Source organism: Carya illinoinensis, chromosome 3 (assembly GCF_018687715.1).
Source record: "Carya illinoinensis cultivar Pawnee chromosome 3, C.illinoinensisPawnee_v1, whole genome shotgun sequence".
Classification (NCBI taxonomy): domain Eukaryota; kingdom Viridiplantae; phylum Streptophyta; class Magnoliopsida; order Fagales; family Juglandaceae; genus Carya; species Carya illinoinensis.
In genome coordinates, this window is record NC_056754.1 from 50,544,670 (window position 1) to 50,563,484 (window position 18,815).

Consider the following 18,815-nt stretch of genomic DNA (forward strand, 5'->3'; position numbering starts at 1 on the left):
TCTTTGAAACTGCCGTGCGTTGCACGAGCAAATGTTACCTGACAGACACACCTTTCATTCAAAGCCCAAACACACATGCCTCCGTTACATGCCGCAACCTTTACTTATTATTTAATTTACTCCTCCATTTTTATTATATAATATTAAATAAAGCAGAATAGAATAAACCCAGACCGACCCTTGATTTTCAATCTGTATACGAATGAAATTAATACCCATTTGTTTGAAAATATAATATATTTTCACATCTGGCCCTACTCACCCCTCCAGGCCCTCCCCCTGCTTTTTACATCATCACATTCATATATACTTGATATTTTTTTCGAGTCTGGCTTGCTTGCTTGCTTCTTGTTTCTTGCATCCATGTCCTCAATGATAAGCCCACAAGGTGTGGTCCTGGCCACGGCCATGGCTGTCTCCGGCACCGTAGTCCTCCTCGTGCTTCGTCTCCAAAAGTCTCTCCCAACAACCCAATTCCCCGTCGATCAAGTTCCCCAGTCCTCGCCGCCAATTCTACGTCCTTGTATCTTCAGTAGTACTGGTACACAAAAAATAAGTCCTCTCTGCATTGACCCTCTCGCATACATTCAATTCTTGCTATCTATGCTAATGGGGTTTATTTTATTTTATTTTATTTGTTTTTCTTTTGTGTTTGGTGGGTGTATAGAGGGAAAGAAGAGAGAGAAGAAGAAGAAGAAGAAGAAGAGAGTGCAATTTGCAGAAGATGTGGTGGATCCAAGTGGGGATGGGAAGGAGTATAGGAGGCAGCATGATGCAATTAACAGTTGTTCTTCGTATTCTTCTTCTTCGTCAGCAACACCAACAAAGTTAGGAAAGAGCAGCAGAGGTGAAACCAAAGGAATGCAAGCCAATAGGCTGGCTCTCTACAATGGAATTCTCAGGGATCGTGGGGTTCAGCGATTGGCCTACTCTTATTGATTGACCTTCTATATCAAACTTCTGTTTTTTGTCTGTAAATGTAGTCTCCCTCTCTCTCTCTCAGAGGATATGTCATAAATATTAGGAAGGGAGCCTGCGGTGCCCGTTCTCATAAACTGATCGGGTACAGAGGTTGGATCCTCTTGGAACCTGGAAGTGGATTTTGTTAATAATCCAAAGAGTAATTTCTTGGGTTTTGTTCATAGTTGGTATCTAAATAACTTTTACCTTTTCTTTTCTTTTCTTTTTTTATTTGGGAGACAGGAGAGGGAGCTCGCTGCCTTTTTCTAGTATTCTTCTCTGTTAGGCTGTTTCACTTCCACAGAAGTACTCAAAACAAATCACATGTAGTTTCTTCTCTTTTCTTTTTTTTTTTTTCTTTTTTTTTTCTTTTTTCTTTTTCACACATAAAATGCGGAGACTGCTGAAATAGCAAATATTGATTGTAATTCTTTCTTGGTCTGACATGCAGTAGTATTGGGTTCTTTTCTATTAATTGCTAGGTGAAGATATCTGTGTTCACAGGTAACTTATGATACTTGGTTACATCTATTTAAGCCCATACAGCATGATAAGGTAAGGAGCCTATTGATTGATGGTTTGGGGGTACAAAGTACAGGAACAGAGAAAAGAAGAGAAAAAAAAGAACCACTGAGTTTGTACAGTTACCCTAAAGAGCTTGTTGTTTTGTAGCCTGAAAATCAGGAAATTACTGAATGTTGCACCCTTTTATTTCCACTCAAAAATGGTTCCTCTAGACTACTTTTCCTGACCAGTGGGTATTCATAAAAGAGGTCCACTCCATAAACCTTTTTGTCTATATGCATCATACTCATGATATTCCATTTCACACACATATATGCATAGACAATTATCTTGTGATCCCTATTTTCATCAAGAAAGGTTTTATATTTTGGGAGCCACCAATTGTAAGCAATCTGAGTAGGGGGCCAAGCTATTAGGGGTGCGGGGCTCCTTTCCCCAACACCCCAAGCACTCAGGAAAGGGCCCTCCAATCCCCCATCTCTTGTTTCCCATCCAAATTGTTTATAACTCGATCAAGAAATTATATATGATCTTGGTTGAAGTGGAACCTCCACCAGTTTAGATCATTCTGGTAATGTTCTTGGGTAAAATCTTCACTCTTAATTTGTTGTATTTTTGTGTTATTTTGATATCATGTCTAAAAATATAAAATCGTTTACTTATCAAGAACAAAAAAGTTTAAAATAATAAAATAATGATGCGAAGAGAAATGAAAAAAAAATCTATTAATCATCTATTTTTTCATCGTCTTATAATATGATATTAGATTATATGTCTAATCATTTAATATCACATTATAAGATGATGAAAAAATAATAATAATTAAGATGATAAATAGTATTACTCGAGAGAAATTACTTGTAATAGTTTAAAATTACCCGTTATAAATTTGAGGAATTTCTTTTAATGTCATGAAAATATAAGCTGAGTTCAACTTCGAAAAACTTATATTACTATGTTTTGAAATATTTCCAAACATCATGGTTTGAATTATTTTATGGAATTAGATAAAACGAATGTAAGAGTAAGAAGTTTTAAAGCATATTTTTTTAAAATGTCCCATCTAAAAGCCTATATATTAAAAATGTCAATGCTCTATAAGGTATATTACATATGTATGTATGTATGTATGTCTAATATATTAATAAAAATAAAAGCACCCATGTGCTGTAGAGGCATTTGTTTACGATCTCTTCTTGGCAACTTCCACACAAAGAGGAAGAGAATTTTAGGTTGTCATGTGGACCCTATGAACAGTCTCTACTGCTTTTGATATGTAGACCTTATCACATGCCCATGCCTTTGTATATGCATACCAAGCAATAAGCATCATGTGTGAACATAGCTCATGGCTTTAGATGCTTCTCCTTTTCTCATCCCAAACCCAAAGCTCTTCTTTCAACCACCCAACAAAAATAAATAAAGACGTCTTCTCCATTTACCTAACACCACCTTTGTAATAACTCACAAGACTATGAAAATTTGACATTATTCATATTCTTTTTCTTACTTTTTTATTTCTGAAAAAGCCCTCTCCTTTTCAAATGAAACTGATGATATTCATTTCGTGTAAAATATAGGGTATTTTAGTCATTTCACTTGTTAACGTGATGTGAAATGATCAAGATATTGCTTACTTTATAATAAGGGATTGTTTGGATGCAAGAAACATCTTAACTTATTATATCTCATCTCATCTGATTATAATTTTCTCAAATTTTCTTATAAAATATAATAAACAATTCAAAATTTTTAAATCTCAAAATAAAAATAATAATAAAAAATAATATTTTAATTATATTTTATTCAACTTTCATTACATATCATCTTATCTCAACTCGTTTTCCAAATCTCGTTTAAGTGAATACTATCCAATTTCAGTCTTGTAGACAGTCTCACAAATCGACCTCATTTTTTGTTTTGGCAAAAATGCAAAGCTAACACTGAAGGTCAAGTGCCAACCAGATCCAGATTTTAAGTCCTGAATTCATGAGAAGTGTTGTATCTGAAATAGAAACTCTTGCAGCCTTTTCATTAAAGTTTTTTTTTTTTAATTTTTGGAAGAGGCTTTCCATCAAAGTTAGGAGTACGTGTTTAAGCCAAATTATCGTTTTTGTTTTATCAAACCAAACAAAAAGTACTGTTTTTTGCTGTCATGTCTTCCTTTTCATTCACCACATATATAAAGGTTGCTAGCATCTAAATCCAACACTTTTGACGGAGGAACACATGGCAAGCATGTGTTGGAGACAAGTTTAAGCAAGCCAGACCTCTAGAAAACAGAATGGGCAACTGAAAATTCTGGTGGGCTGGATTGATGTTCGGAACAGAATCATTATCTCAAACTTGTTTTGTCATTTTCTTGTGCATTTTCTGGGTTTAGAGGCATCGCTCATCAGTTGTTTGTGGGGGCTGCTTCCTTGTGCGCCTCATATTTCCTTTGTTGCTTATTATGTTTTTTTTTCCCTTCCCCTATAAAAATACTTTTCCCTGTCCCTCGTGTCTCTAGCAGCAGCATGTTGTCAATTTCCAGAAGGTAGGGAATGATTGGACCAACAGGAAAATGGAAAGCTGAAAAAAAAAGAAAAAAAAGAGGATGTCGGGTAGATAAAACTGTTTATCTTCTGAGCTTGTCACCCTCTCATCCCAAATATATATTTGGGTAGAGGTTGGATGGGGCAGGCCATTTGCCAACATTGCTAGATTGGATAATGACATTTTTCTATGAAGCAGAGGGGCACAGGCAGAGCAGAGCTGAAGTGAGATTATGATAAGAGAGAGAGATCAAAATTTGCTATTTATCATCTTATTAACCATCCTCCTTTCAATTTTTACATGGTAGATTAAGGTCTCGTTTGGTTATAAGACTCATTTGAGATAAATTTAGTTTAATCTAATTTTAATTTGAATATAATATCTAAACATCCAGTTATTAAATTATTAAATTCATCTTAACTCAAATATCTTTATACGTAAAATCTACAATATTTTTCAATTTGATATATTTTTATACGTGAGTCTCAAAACCTTTTTCAACTTCTCATAAATAATATTAAACTCATCTTAAAATCAAAACATATCTAAACTTATTTTAGATGAGTTTCATATAACACATTTCATTAACTCAATTCATTACTATTTATAAAAATTAACTTAACTTAATATTTAAAAACAATTTAAGAGATAAATAAACAATAGCAAATAATTAAATTTTTTTTTTTTTTATGACAAATCAGAAGAAAATCATAGTTCAGCACGTGTCATGTATGGCATATTTACAAGATTTGGTGCCGATCTTGCCCTCACGGAACTGAATTGCATGTATGCATTCCATTGGCTAGGTTAATTTCAATCAAAGGGTACACTCAAGCCTATTCCTAGATGTGCGAATGCAAAATGGTCCCATACCTATATGATATAGGCGAGAAAGAGAGCGCAGAATAGTCAAAGACAATGAATTTTGGGACGAAATTGATTTGTTCTGAAGTGAAGCCAAAACAAGCACGTGTCGTGTAAAATGAGTTTAATATTAATGTAATGAAGGTATTGGTCACCGTGAAGCAATGAGACACTTCTGCAATGATATGGGTTCGAATCGATCGAATGTAAGAAAGTCATGTCGAAAAAGACTCATTTATTGTGGCAATTTTTTATTTATTTTTAAGCAAATGGTCTTTATTATATAAATATATTCAATGTAGGAAATGTGACTCGGTTTGGGTACCAGAGTTCTACTATTTTTTATTATTTTTTTATTATTATTTACATAATATCTAAAATTATCTCACTATTTAAACACAATCTAAAAGAATATGGTATGGATACATGATACTCCAGTGTCATAGTATGCCATATCAATTTGAATTGATATTTATATAAGTAATTTAAATTGTATGACATATTTTTATTAAATGAGAGTATCACATCATTCATATTTTAAAATTACATAATAAATTCACAAAAATCAATAGAATGCAACATGCGTGGATATACATAAGAATGGCACGCGGTGTGGATGAAGGTTGCACATTGGTAAATTGGGTTATTTTGATCATAAGAAAGAGCAAATTAAGAAGAAAAGAGGACGAAAGACAGGCAAGAAGACAAAATGAGAGGAGTGAGGAAGGGATGGATTGCACGTAGAGGGAGCTCTCTTACAAGTTTGGAAACGTAATTGTTGGGTTTATATCTATCTAGAGCTTGTGCAGATGCAAGCTAGAGCTTCTTAGTCCCAACACTCCACAAATTTGAGAAGATTTTTCCTTTAATCTGAACTTTTGCTGAAAAGGCCAAAAAGTTCCCTAAGATTTTGGCTGCCTCTTGAATTTTTCTTACATTTTTCCTAGTTGCTCTATAGCCAAAGTTGCTCTATAGTCAAAAGTTGATTCATGAGCATTGAGAGAGTACCTTTGGTGACCAATACCTAACATGATTGACGACGACCACGACGACAACAACAAAAAAGAATGCATGTTAACGTGATTGGCAAGTTACATGGGATTGCATTTTTGTACATCTTTGGGGAAAGAGTTACTTTTGATCTACTTTACACGCTAAGAGGGAAAATTCCTGGCTGTTTTTTAAAATAGTTGTTTCCTCAATCTTGCGCCCCTCAATGTGTAAAAGAAGATTAGTTGTAGTTTGGATACCGAGATGAGATGATATAATTTTATATGAAAATTAAAAATTGAATAAATATTATTATTTTAATATTTAAAAAAATTGAATTGTTTATTATGTTTTATATAAAAATTTGATAAAATTATAATAATGAAATGAAATTATTTATATATCCAAAAAAAATCTTAAAAGATAAAGATTACCCGTATAATTGAAAATTAAATATAAATATGTTATTAATTTTAATATTATAAGATAAGAAAATCACATCACATCGAGAGTAGGTAATAATTTTTCATGATTAAAAGCTTGAAAATCTTGCTTTATTAGGACATCCTCATTGGCTTGTCCAAATAAAATATTTGGTTAAATTTTACATAATTTGACTCAAAAATTCTTCACATTGGATTGGGCAAATTTAAAATAATTTACACTTTTCCTAGTTGGTTAAAGATGGAAGACAACTATTCATTCATCAAATATTAAAATATTAATTTCTCACTCCAAACAAATAAATTAAATTAATTAGAATATAATTAACATTTAACATTTAGAATATAATTATTATTAATATTTAATAATATTTTTTAATATTAATTGAATATAATATAATTATTATTAACATTTAACAATAGTTTTTTAAATATTAATTTAATTAGAATATAATTACTATTAACATTTAATAATACTTTTTTTAATATTAATTTAATTATAATATAATTATTATTAAAATTTAATTGATAGAATTACAAAATGTGATAAAATAAATTAAATAAAAAATTATTAATTTAATAATATTTTATTATTATATAGAGAATGAATGGCTAGTCCAATATGAAAATTAAATTTAAATGAAATAGACAAATAGAAAGAAGTATTGATATTGGTTAAATTTAAAAATAAATTAAAATAAGTCAATGAAAATACTCTTACAGAGAGCTCTAGAAATGCTGAAGTAGAACTCAGCCAAATTACAACTTGTACAATGGCTTCTTCTTTCCTTGGAAAATGCCTTGAAAGGAAACTTTGTCAATATATATCTATTAATGGTCATATTACTTTTATCATTTAGAGATATTTTCTTAAGAAAAATGCTAATTGAACTGACCGATTAATTAATTTATTTATTTTTTAAGTAATAGTTAAGAAATTAAATATTAATGAATTAATATTTTTATTTTATCTTTTAAAAAAATATTTAAAACTATATGAAAAATGATTTAAAGAAAAAAAAAAAACATTTTCCCATTGTCGGTTCACTTCTTTGGTCATATATCAGTTCATGTAACACCGTCTTTTGTCTCAATAATTGAGACACATCACTTAGAAAAATTCAGAAATATATAGTCATAAAAAATAATTAATTAACAACAACATTTATGGTTTTTTTTTGGCTAAAAAAGCATAGGATCGGTCGACAAGTTGATACTAATTTCTATGTGGATATGATTATATAAGTAATGTTATCTGTTGAAAAAAGCACATGGACCCACAACTGCTTTTTTGAGACTAGTGAAGGGTATATTTGTCCCAAATCTATAAGAAAAAAATAATAATAGCAAGCTAGTGAGCATAAGCCAAAACCACGTACAAATTGTTTAGCAATTAAACTATAAACTAGTACATGTGGCAATCTTTCAACTTGACTCAGTCAAGAAATATGGACCTAAGCCCTCTTCTTCATGTATTCTTAGATTTCATTAGCTGCAATTAATACTTTGATTAAAAAGAAGCTAGAATACTCTCCCGAAAGTGGATACCGATTGTATTTTTTTATTGAGAAATGATATTTGCAGTCGTAGTTGTGTAAGCGTCGCACAATCTTTTTTAAAAAAATGAATTAATACGAAATCTACGTGGAAAAAAAATCAAAATTTTTAATCGTAAATTCTATTCTTTTTTAAAATGATTACGCAGTATTTACACACTTCATGATTGTATGTAGCATTACTCTTTTTTATTTAATAGTTAAGGAAGTGTTTTTAATGATTTTGTAAATTTTTTTAAACCTTTAAAAAAAATTTAAGAAAAAAAAAAAAGAAATTATACATCCGATGAGAATTCTCGATAGGCATAGCGGCCCCTTTAAAGATTGCCAAATTTTTACCTCGTGTTTAGCACGAAGAAAAATGATTCAAATACAAATTTTCAAGAATTAAACTAGAAGGTATCTTTGTAAACATTATTTTATAAAAATACTCTTAATTTATAATGAAGAAAAGAATGGAAATGTAGAGTAGATGTTTGAGGAAACGTCTAAAAGACATATTTCTATTTCAGAAGGCTTTTACAAGTGTGAAAGATATACTTTATAGTCCAGTGGACTCATTTATGCAGACTACTCAACTGAAAATGAATTTCATTTACACAGAATTTCATTGTGAGTTTTTAAACAAAGTTAGGACCACTAGTATCAATTATTTTGGGGTAGAATGCGTCCAGATGCTTCCAGAATATCATTTACACAGAATACGGGTGTAGTTTTTTTTTTTCCACGTGAGTTCAAATTCATGATTTCATATAGACCGAAAGGGGAGTGCATTTTTCCATTATAAAATAGTAGATGTCGGACTGAGTGTTTGGGTAGACACTAGTCAAGCAAAAAAACAACTTTCACCAATGGGGGGAGGGGAAAGTTGGTGACTTTGTATAGAAACAGGAACCAAAATAGTTCCCAAAAGAAGGCTTGGTGGTGGAGTATGATGACATTTCCTCCAATTCACAATGAAGTACCATTCAACAATATTTCTCACCACCAGGCTCTCTCTGTAAAAGGAGCATTACGTGTGCAGAATCTCTTGGATGCTTCGTGAATCCATTTTCTCTGTGGTCTCAGCAACCCAAAGTGTAACATTTCTTAATGTAAAAGAAAGAGAAGATTGTTTTCCAAAGCTAGGGACTTTTTGTAAACTTGGGTCTCTAACTAGGGCCCCCTTGCTTTGTCCTTTTTTTTTTTTTTTTTTTTTTTTTTTTTTTTACCACCATGATCCAATGCTTTTGCTTCATTATTGCCTTCCCATTTGACATATAATACAAGGTGGTCTCCAATGATTTTTCAACATCTTACCTCTTTCTTATTTGGCATGCATGATCATGTTTATTTCGTTATCCATTTCAAAAACTAAATTTTATATGCAGTGATTTTTACGTACTTCTTATATATTGTGATTGATATATTTTTTTAATATAAAATAATTATTTTAACTGATCACATCAATAAAATGTTAAAAAAATATACAAAACTGACTATAACTAGCAAAACTCCCTTAGCCTTTATTCTTGTCAATCATCTTTACTTTTGTACTTCTAGAAGATAAGGTTTAACTTTGGAGATGCCAATCTTGGGTTGATTAACCTCGATATAGTTCACTAGTGGGAATGACGACAGTTGATGTGCCTGTCGTGTTTGGGTTGGAACATCCCTTAAACAACTTAGCAATACGTAATTGTTTCTAATTCGCCAACAGATTGATCTTTTTTTTTTTCAGTTTTATAAGTCGTATTCATACCAACCGCCCTTGCCTCACTCGCACGTAAAGTCAAATGGTCTCTATAAAATTAACAATGGGTCAATAATTCATTTCAAAGAGACAAATTCGTATCATATGTGTAAATCGATTGCGTGTTGTGTGACATGTCTATCTCTTTTTTGAATTGGTCTATCTAGTTATTACAGTAAATCATTGAAAATGTCTATTATATATAGAGTTTTATTATATACAGTCACTTTTATATATTCTTTATGTATTCCACTAGTGTGAATGACCAAAGAAGTTATCTTATATTAAAAAAAAAATCATGTAGTTAATCATATTAATAGAGCAAAATGCCTTCACGAGTTTTTGTTGTATAAATGCTGACCATGAGAGTGCATCGATTCGACTTGATGAACTAAATTCTCTTATGGGCCTCAGCAACGAACTACTTAAGCGATTTGGGCTTTAGGCTTGAATGCTTGAACTTTGCCCGTCTTATTATTTGAACCGCAAGGCCCAAATCATGGTTCTGCTGGGCTGGTTCGCTGGAGCCAGCCCAGAACACTGTTTTACAGCCCAGTGAGCCCACAGACATGTACCACTTTCCAAAAATATTTGACACACCGCGAAGAGGAAGAAAGTCCGGAAAAACATTTTCTTCCCACCGAACATTCGCTTTCGCCAAAACAACAGGTACTTCCCCTCCATTTGCTTAGGGTTTTGTAGCACCTGTTATGAATTTTTGGGTTTCTATGTTTACGGAAGAACTCTTTAATGGTTTCTCTATCTTATAACTCGGAACTTAGCCTAATCAGCTGTACGAGTAATTTATATGTTAGTTCGTTTGTCGAAGTGTAGATTTGAAGGTGACTGTTTGACTTCACAATTTAGAATCGAATTGTGGGATTGTGGGATTGTGGGAAAGATGCTCTTTTGGGGGCTCCATTTCTCTCGACGGAAGATTTTTCAACTTTGTGACTTATGTTTGTTGCTGATTTTAACCTCGGGAGTCTGAATCTATCTTATTGGGACCCTTGAACTGATGGAAAGTAGAAACTATCTAATACCGTACGTTTTAAGAACTAAACTAAAGAAGGTTAGAAATTTTATGTTTAACGACCAAGTACATTCCTGTATTTTGAGTAATTGTTTATAATTTTCATAGATTATCATCAAGGTGATTATTCTCTTGATTTACTATTCTATGCAGTGTTATCGGCTTTGGAGGGCCTAAAATGTTTGGCCATTTCACTAGCAGAGAAGTTTTGTCCTGAAATTTTTCCTATACGTAGTATATATTTATATGTTTAGATATAGACATCTTTATGACTCAATACAATTGCAAACATCCCACAACATATTCCAAGATCCGTAGTATACACACCCCCTGGAGTTGTGCTCTGGTTATCGGTGCATATGCATATCATGCATGATCCCTTGGATTTATATTTGTGTATGAATTCTATTATTCAGGATTGTTATGGTGCTCCCTTTCTTCCATGTGGCTCAGGATGAGCTTTTGCTCATTGATGATTTTTAATGTTGGTTGATTGCTTTTCCAGATATTGTGGAAATGACCCCTATCTTGTAACTCTATTAAATCACCATATGTTTTGTATCACACTTTGTAATTCGTCATTATATTTGACGGCATCTTAATTTTGATCTTCTGTAGCAATGAAGGTACGGTCGGCAGTTAAGAAGATGTGTGAGTTTTGTAAGACGGTTAAACGTCGTGGTCGTGTTTATGTATTATGCACAGCTAATCCCAAACATAAGCAACGACAAGGCATGTCAACATTTTCATATGAAGGCCAGCCTCCTCCTACGTATGGGTTTTTTCTTTTGTTCTTTGCCCTTTTTCTTTTTGTTGAAGGTTGAAGCACAAATGCATAATGGCAAACTGATAAGTTCATAATTTAAATTTGTTGAAGCCTTGAGCATGTTTCGAGGAAATAAATGATAGAACTTTCTTGAGGGACCACCTACTTTGCTTGATGGAAATGAAGCCACTACCTGTTTGAATTGTTTATATAGTGAACTACTGCACAAGCTCATATGATGCACACCCAGGATACTGAATATTTTCTTGGAACAGCAATGGAATAGCTAGTAATATATTTGTTGGTTTCAATTTTTTCAGGTCTTTGGACACGAGTACCAAACTGGATAACTTTTCCAGTCACAACTTGAGGGCTGGTCTGGCTTCTCTCATACCAAAAAGGCCGGACTCTCCAATAATGTATGGATGGAGGGTAGGCCTTGCATCTATCCTGTCCAAAAAGGCCAATTAGCATCCGTTCTATTTGGAAGGGTGAGAATGGGACGAGGAACAAATGTTACTGGTTTTTGCCTTGTGTAATTTTATTTCTGTGCTGCTATGCTTATTTTGTCAACTCTTGACCTTATTTTTTATGTTCTGTTCAATCTGATGCTATATTCTAAAGCTATAGTTGAAAGGGATGGTTAAAAAATGAAGAAAGAGAGAAAGAAAAGAGTAGGAATTGGAGTAAACAAGGTTGTGTGAGATTGCAGATGTCAAATGTTCTCCAAATCTTGGGCAGATCTTTATGAAAGCAACTGAAAAGTTGGTAAAAGGCCTTTTTTTGGAGCTGCAAAAGCTTCTCCTTGAAGCATAATTCAGTACTCTGGTCCTTGTAACTTAAAATATATTGAAGGCATGGTTTAGAGTTGGAATGATCATAGACAAGAAATACTAGTGGAGATGGGTTTTTATTTTTTTGCACTTTCTTAGTAGAGAGTAAAGAGGAGGTGGTTTCCAAGCCAAGAAATACATCTTTTCTTACAGCCTAATTCTGCATATTTGAACTTTCTAAGACGTTTGTATCTTTGCTACAATGCCAGTTTGGGGCACCATAACGATGGATAACCGGGTTGGTAAGGTAACCGATTGAATCTAAAGACTTTTATCATAAAATCTATTTATCATACTTGTTATTATCTTCCTCTCAACATATCTGATAGGTCTACAAATAAAACATTAAAAATAGTATTCTATCATTTAATATCACATCATAAGATGACTAGAGGATAAGAAAAAAAATTATGATGAGTAGCATTACTCTTCGTCATTTGAATAGTATCCTAAAACGACTTCAACTGGTTTTTGCAACTATTTTCATACATTATAAATATTTTTTTTAGAACTATAATAAAAATAGACGAGAGATGCTATTCATTATTTCACATTACAATCTTATATGTTTTTAAATTTTTTATTTTATTCTTATTAAATTAATTGAGTTATTTTACTCATCATCAATATACCACATATTTGATATAGAAAAAAGGAAAAAAAAAATAAAAAGAGATGCAGTGTGTTGTATGTGGGATGTTAAGTAGAATTATTTATTAGATTATACCGACCAAAAGTATGTAGTATAAACAGATATAAAAACATGTGGTAATTAGTTAGTATTTTTGTCAATATAACAAGTTTTTGAAAATATATACCTTCTAATATTTAATTTTAGGAAAATATTAATTGAACCGATAAAAGTCACCATTCAAATTTTTTATTGATTAAAGAAGTGACTATTAGAGAATTGATATATTTTTTTATTTTTTAAAATTATTTAAAAATGTATAAAAAAATAATTGAAAGAAAAATAATAATTTTTTTTTACACTTATCGGTCGACTTCCTCAATTAAATTATCGGTCCCGAGTAACATGATGATACTAATGTACATATATAAATGTATTATACACATATAGTAAGCTACCGACTATATGGCCCAGCAAGATTTATGACATCTTTGAAACATGTGTTTAGCTTATCTGGTGATGTGACTCAAGGAAAAGCTTTATCCATTTATTAAGAATACTTTGTCTCTTATTAAATAAATATTGACTTCCCAATTAACGTATGAATCATAGGACAAGATTTAATTTATCTAATATTTATGCATTATCCTTTGTCAATAAAATAATTTAAAATAAGGAGACTGCAGTGTACTGTTCTTGTTAGTTGTTACTGTTATTCACTCCATTCAAGTGGGCAGCGAAGTCAGTGGTACAAATGGCAGAGACGGCAACAACGTTGAAAAGCCCATCAATTTTGGAAATCAGATAACACTCGTTTCGTTCTGACAATTCCAAAATCCTAGAGAATTCAGCTTTCTAATTTTGCATTCTCTCTCTCTCTCTCTTTTTTTTTTTTTTTGTTCACTACGGCATTTCAGAACCCTAGAATTCGCTCAGGATTTGCCGTCCAGTGCTGGTTATCTCGGAATCCATGTGTCGTTGTTAAGTTCTGTTTTGGGTTTTTGGCGATTATGGTAGTGCAAAATAGCTCGATCGGTGCTTGGATCCGTCACTTCCTCGCTTGCACTGGGTAAGTCCTCGGTTCCAATTCTGGATAATCAGTTTTATTCGATTTTGATTTTTGGTTTTGTCGAGTGAATGATTGCTATGAATTTTTGTGTCCAAAAAGGAAGGAAAGTAGTACAGTTAGGGATGTTTCTGCTATTAATGTTTGTTATGGCTTTCGCCTTTTTTTTATTTGCCCCTTTTTGGAATGTCCGTTGACTTGCTTGTTCAACTATTACGTTTATTTTATTTTTTTTCTGTCAGCACGTTGTTGTAAATTTCAAACATTGTTGCCATTAATAGCAATCCGATCTCTTTTTCCTTTTGATCCTTGGAGAGTATTTAAAATTTACGTCAGCAAGGGAAAAAAAGTTTCACATCAGTGCATATATGTAGGGAGTTCCTTGCCTCCTCACACCTTTTAAGCTTGTAGACGGTTGGAGATTAAGAAATATCTCATCTATAAAATTTTCAGACTTCAAGGTCTATAGTTGGTATGCATGGTGCATGTGAATTTTCAATATGTTAAATCAAATGATAGCAGCTTTTGTAATAGAGATGGTTATGTGTTATTTTTGGAAAATTGCTATTCCTGTATTAACTAACCATAAATCCATGAACTAGTAAAAATGGGTTGAAAAGACTGGCGCTATTAACTAATACACAAATGGGGACGTACGATTCTGGTGGATTGGGAACACCAAAGGAGGGAAATGCAGCTATTTCCAATGCAGAGAAACAATTCGTAAGTCACAACCTTAGCATTCAAGATCTACATATGTCATTGAAAATGAGAAGAGACATTAATATTGCAGACATATGTTGCGTGTGGGTTAAAAGCACTCTAGTATGTCTACTTTCATTAAGCTTTCCAAATCTGTACCTTTCCACCTGTTGCTGAACCGGCTTGACCCTATCAACTTCACATCTTACTAGTTATTCATCTGCTCTCATGTTTCGGTTACTCCCTTCATGCTTTCTTACTGTGCCTAAGGCTTTGTTATGTGAAATGGAAATGAAATGAACAAATCAAGGCTGCACCAGGACATCAGCCTTGACATGGAAACAAATTAAGGCTATAGTGTGAATTTATCATCCTGAGCAAAACTTATTGACAAGAATCTACTTATAGTGACCCTAGTTGATGCCAAATTGCATTCAATTTTTATAGGGTATTCAAACAGCTTCTATAAATTATGTCAATGTTAGTGCCCAGACTCTCTAGAAGAAAATTTTCTAGCTATTTTTTTGAGTCTCAAACTATTGGTATCCATTCGTATCAGGGAAAGATGATGAGAAACTGCACAAGGATGTGCTTTTTGTCTGGTCTCCTTGATAATTGTGTATTGAGTTTGATGGCCCTTTTGTGACACTGTTGACACTGCATCGAGCTTCACAACTGTTGAACATGAATTGTTTCTCCTGATTGGGAGAAGGAAAGTGAAATAAAATGTTGATGACTACTGCTTATATTGGTTCAAGTGCCTGACATGTCCTGATCTGGCCTTAATGCTCTGCTATATTGGTTGCTGTTATTTATTGTACATGTGGTTTAACTTGGTTTGTAAAAGAACAGTGGTTGCTTTGGATGCTGCTCTAAACCCACACCAATTATTGCTGTTGATGAGCCATCAAAGGGACTGAAAATTCAAGGGCGCAGGGTGAGAAAACCTAGTATATCAGATGATTTTTGGAGTACCAGCACATATGATCCAGACAACAGTACCATTCAGTCTCAAAGAAGCATCTCATCTATAAGCACATCAAACCAGACCCTCAATTCTGGCAGTGGGATTGGTAGCAAAAGCTGCAATTCTCACTATGTAAATCATGGCAAGTTCTCTTATGTTATTCTTTATCTCCCACTTACGTGCTGAGAAAAATATGGTTGTTTTTATATGCTGCCATCTGGAGAATTTTGTTACCTCGTTGTGGTGAGTTACATTCATGATTATGGGTTTTGTGCAATTCTGGTTTGTGAGACAGAGTCACGTAACATGTACATTTGTTGATTGTAGGCCTTCTGCTCTGGAATCAAACCAGGCTTCAATGGACTGGAAGTAGCAGGTCCAGGGATCAAACTCAACAAAGTCGGGAACCCCAATTAAGGTGTCTTACATGTGCCTTTTATGATGAATTCATTGGTTAAAATCCTGCAGTAACCATCCAGAAAGTTAATCAATAAGCATTGCTGTTTCCCATCTACTAAAAGCAAAGCCATCACCTTTTAAATGACTTCTTAAGCAGTGCTCTAGCTTATGGTTTTTAAAGACAGATTCCCACTTGGTTTTCAAACTTTTTGAAATGAAACTTATACGTGATCAATGTAAGTGTTGTTGTGATTAATTAAGAAGGGAGAAATTATGTGGAGAGTTAATTGTAAACACATATATCTGGCAGAAAATGATTATATTAAATGATGACTTTGTTTACTCCCCACTCTATTGGCTAGTCACTATTATTAATGCTCGTTTGACTTGCCATGAAAAAAATGTATGTTTGACTACTTGTGTTTTTGCAGTTGCAACGTGACCTATGAAAGTTTTCTAGGGACCAAACAGCCTTTCCCCCAGCCCATTCCTCTATCTGTAAGTGTGCTCTGTAATTTGGTAATCTTTCATCTGTTGGAATGCTTTTCTAATTCATTTTGCTGTTTATGTTTATAAACTTCTATTGATAGGAGATGATAGAGTTTCTGGTAGATGTATGGGACCAGGAGGGGCTGTATGATTGAGGAAGTGTATTCATATGAAGATCTCACTCTGAAACTCAAGTGTCTTTCGTATATAGTTGGGACAAACGAGGAACAGAAGATCAAACAAATTTTTCCATCTCAATTGTAATGCTACATGCCAATGACAATATTATCTTCTTTTTCTTAATCTTTATCTTTCTTCCCCTTTCTCCTGCATATGCCCTATTGGACATGCCCCCTCTACCATATTCAAACTGAATACAGATGTAAATGTGTAGTTATACTGAAACTTGATGCTTTCTTCTTTTCGTTTTTCTTCTTGATGGGCTCTTATGATCTTTCTCCATATAAATATATATATATATATATATATATATTATTTTGAGCTTGATGTTTGTTTTTATTAGTCAATTTGTTAAACTAAACTGGGTGCATGTATGTGTTGTTACTATATATCTGCCTGATTGGCCATTCTGTAGTTAAGCGCATGCGCACGCACTTACATCATGAGCACAACCACTCTTGTATCGTGTATGCATTTTTTTTTATTTGGGTGTATTTCTTTACCTATTTTATTCCAGTCAAGACTACATAGAGATACTCCACAGAATTACAATGGATAGTGCATGCACCCTCAGAAAGAACATTACAATGGATATTATTTTAACCTTGCAATACTTGGAAGGAGCAAAAGCTTCTTTGGTCTTTGTTAATATTTTATAGGGTTGGTTTGTGATTCATGTACAAGGACTTTGTTACATATGATCCTTGGATGTTAGGTTGGTTTCAATTTTCTGCAAAATATTAGTTTATTTAGTTGTGATGGTTGAAACCTTGATATACTCATCTTTTTGTATGCTTTTCCAAATGCTTATGGAGAGCAATGAGAGCATGAAATTCCTGCCATCGAACCATCAGCCACGCGATGTACGTTTAATACTCCAATGGGAAATGGGTATCTAGTGAGGATTTTGGGCATTCAAAATGACATTTATTCATTACACATTTCATTTGTTTTTACAATACATCTCATCTCATCAAATCTAATAGTTACAACTTTTTTAAATTTCTACGTAAAATAAAATAAATAAATCAATTTTTTCAAATCTTAAATCAATAATAATATTAAAAAATATATATTTTAACAATATTTTATTTAATTTTTAATTTTATTTCAATTCATCTTGTCTTATTTGCGAAAACAAACGGAGTATCAAGGAAAATCCTACAGCCAACTCAACGCCAGCTCACAATCAACAGACATAGTAAAATCAGCAAAGATTTGTGGAAGCATAATTCTAGGATCAGTTTCTTATTTGGTTGTAACTTTCTGTAAATAGAGAATTTACGTTACTGCTTTCCATAGTTAGATTGTTCAAATGATTTGTATAAAAACCTGCTATGTACATCAATATATTTTTTATGAGATTCAGAATTCTTAAAAGCCAACAGCAGTGTTAATCCTTTACATGGTATCATTGAGTCGATCTCTAACGAGATATACTTTCCTTCCGAAATGAGTACTCTTCCTGGGTCCTCCTCTGTCAATCCGATTATTACCATCAACGCTTCCACTACCATCAATGAAAAACTTACGCCTGCTACCTTCCCTCAATGGAGAGCCCAATTTGAAGCACTGTTAATTGGCTACGATCTCATCGATTTTGTTATCGGCAAGCTTCCATGTCCGGTCATAGATGCAGAAAATTCTGTCACCTCCAAAGCAGCGAATTCCCACTAGATTCGCCAAGATAAACTCATCCTCCATGCTATCCTTGCGTCCACTTCCCCTGCCATCACTCCACTTCTTGCATCCTGTAAAACCTCCCATAATGCTTGGACAACACTTACTCGTTTATATGCAGGAAAATCCCGAACCCGTGCGATGCAACTCAAGGAGAATCTTACATTGCACACTCATGGCAGTCGTTCGGTCTCTGATTTTCTGCATGCAGTCAAGATAATCGCAGATGAGCTTGCGATTATTAATCATCCCATTTCGGATGATGATTTAACTCTCTACATCTTAAATGGATTGGGTCTCGAGTTCCGTGAAATCGTTGCACCAATTCGTGCTCGAGAATCCTCTCTAAACTTTGAGGAACTTCATGATCTCCTTGTTGGTCATGAAAATTATCTTCGGCGACTGGAAACCAACCCTGCGTAGCAATTCGTTGCAACTGCAAATTATTCATCTCGGTCTGGAGG

At 33.3% G+C, this 18,815-nt stretch overlaps 3 protein-coding genes across 4 annotated transcripts; all 3 read left to right on the top strand.

Annotated features, from left to right (window-relative positions):
* Positions 1-1,142, top strand: LOC122305138. Its single transcript, XM_043117469.1, has 2 exons — positions 1-541; positions 668-1,142. The coding sequence occupies exons 1-2, from the start codon at positions 364-366 to the stop codon at positions 937-939; spliced, it is 450 nt and encodes a 149-aa protein (XP_042973403.1). The 5' UTR covers positions 1-363; the 3' UTR covers positions 940-1,142.
* An 8,979-nt stretch (positions 1,143-10,121) lies between these two features.
* On the top strand, positions 10,122-12,033 carry LOC122305140. Its single transcript, XM_043117473.1, has 3 exons — positions 10,122-10,274; positions 11,257-11,410; positions 11,725-12,033. Exons 1-3 carry the CDS (start codon positions 10,175-10,177, stop codon positions 11,873-11,875), a joined length of 405 nt encoding a protein of 134 aa, XP_042973407.1. The 5' UTR covers positions 10,122-10,174; the 3' UTR covers positions 11,876-12,033.
* Positions 12,034-13,537: 1,504 nt separating this feature from the next.
* On the top strand, positions 13,538-16,915 carry LOC122305139. 2 transcript variants are annotated; one of them, XM_043117471.1, is made up of 6 exons: positions 13,538-13,937; positions 14,537-14,657; positions 15,489-15,745; positions 15,931-16,021; positions 16,434-16,500; positions 16,593-16,915. In XM_043117471.1, exons 2-6 carry the CDS (start codon positions 14,626-14,628, stop codon positions 16,644-16,646), a joined length of 501 nt encoding a protein of 166 aa, XP_042973405.1. In that variant the 5' UTR covers positions 13,538-13,937; positions 14,537-14,625; the 3' UTR covers positions 16,647-16,915. The 2 variants fall into 2 exon arrangements, with proteins under 2 accessions (XP_042973405.1, XP_042973404.1); XM_043117470.1 differs by lacking the exon at positions 14,537-14,657 and having other exon boundaries at positions 13,546-13,937.
* Positions 16,916-18,815: the final 1,900 nt, after the last annotated feature.

Excerpts from the sequence above, each read along its gene's own strand:
- LOC122305138 (XM_043117469.1), top strand. The coding sequence starts at position 364 with ATGTCCTCAATGATAAGCCCACAAGGTGTGGTCCTGGCCACGGCCATG. Across the intron at positions 542-667 it reads TTGTATCTTCAGTAGTACTG|AGGGAAAGAAGAGAGAGAAG; the intron begins GTACACAAAAAA and ends GTGGGTGTATAG.
- LOC122305140 (XM_043117473.1), top strand. The coding sequence starts at position 10,175 with ATGTACCACTTTCCAAAAATATTTGACACACCGCGAAGAGGAAGAAAG. Across the intron at positions 10,275-11,256 it reads CGCTTTCGCCAAAACAACAG|CAATGAAGGTACGGTCGGCA; the intron begins GTACTTCCCCTC and ends GATCTTCTGTAG. Across the intron at positions 11,411-11,724 it reads GAAGGCCAGCCTCCTCCTAC|GTCTTTGGACACGAGTACCA; the intron begins GTATGGGTTTTT and ends CAATTTTTTCAG.
- LOC122305139 (XM_043117470.1), top strand. The coding sequence starts at position 13,879 with ATGGTAGTGCAAAATAGCTCGATCGGTGCTTGGATCCGTCACTTCCTC. Across the intron at positions 13,938-15,488 it reads CACTTCCTCGCTTGCACTGG|TGGTTGCTTTGGATGCTGCT; the intron begins GTAAGTCCTCGG and ends GTAAAAGAACAG. Across the intron at positions 15,746-15,930 it reads TTCTCACTATGTAAATCATG|GCCTTCTGCTCTGGAATCAA; the intron begins GCAAGTTCTCTT and ends TGTTGATTGTAG.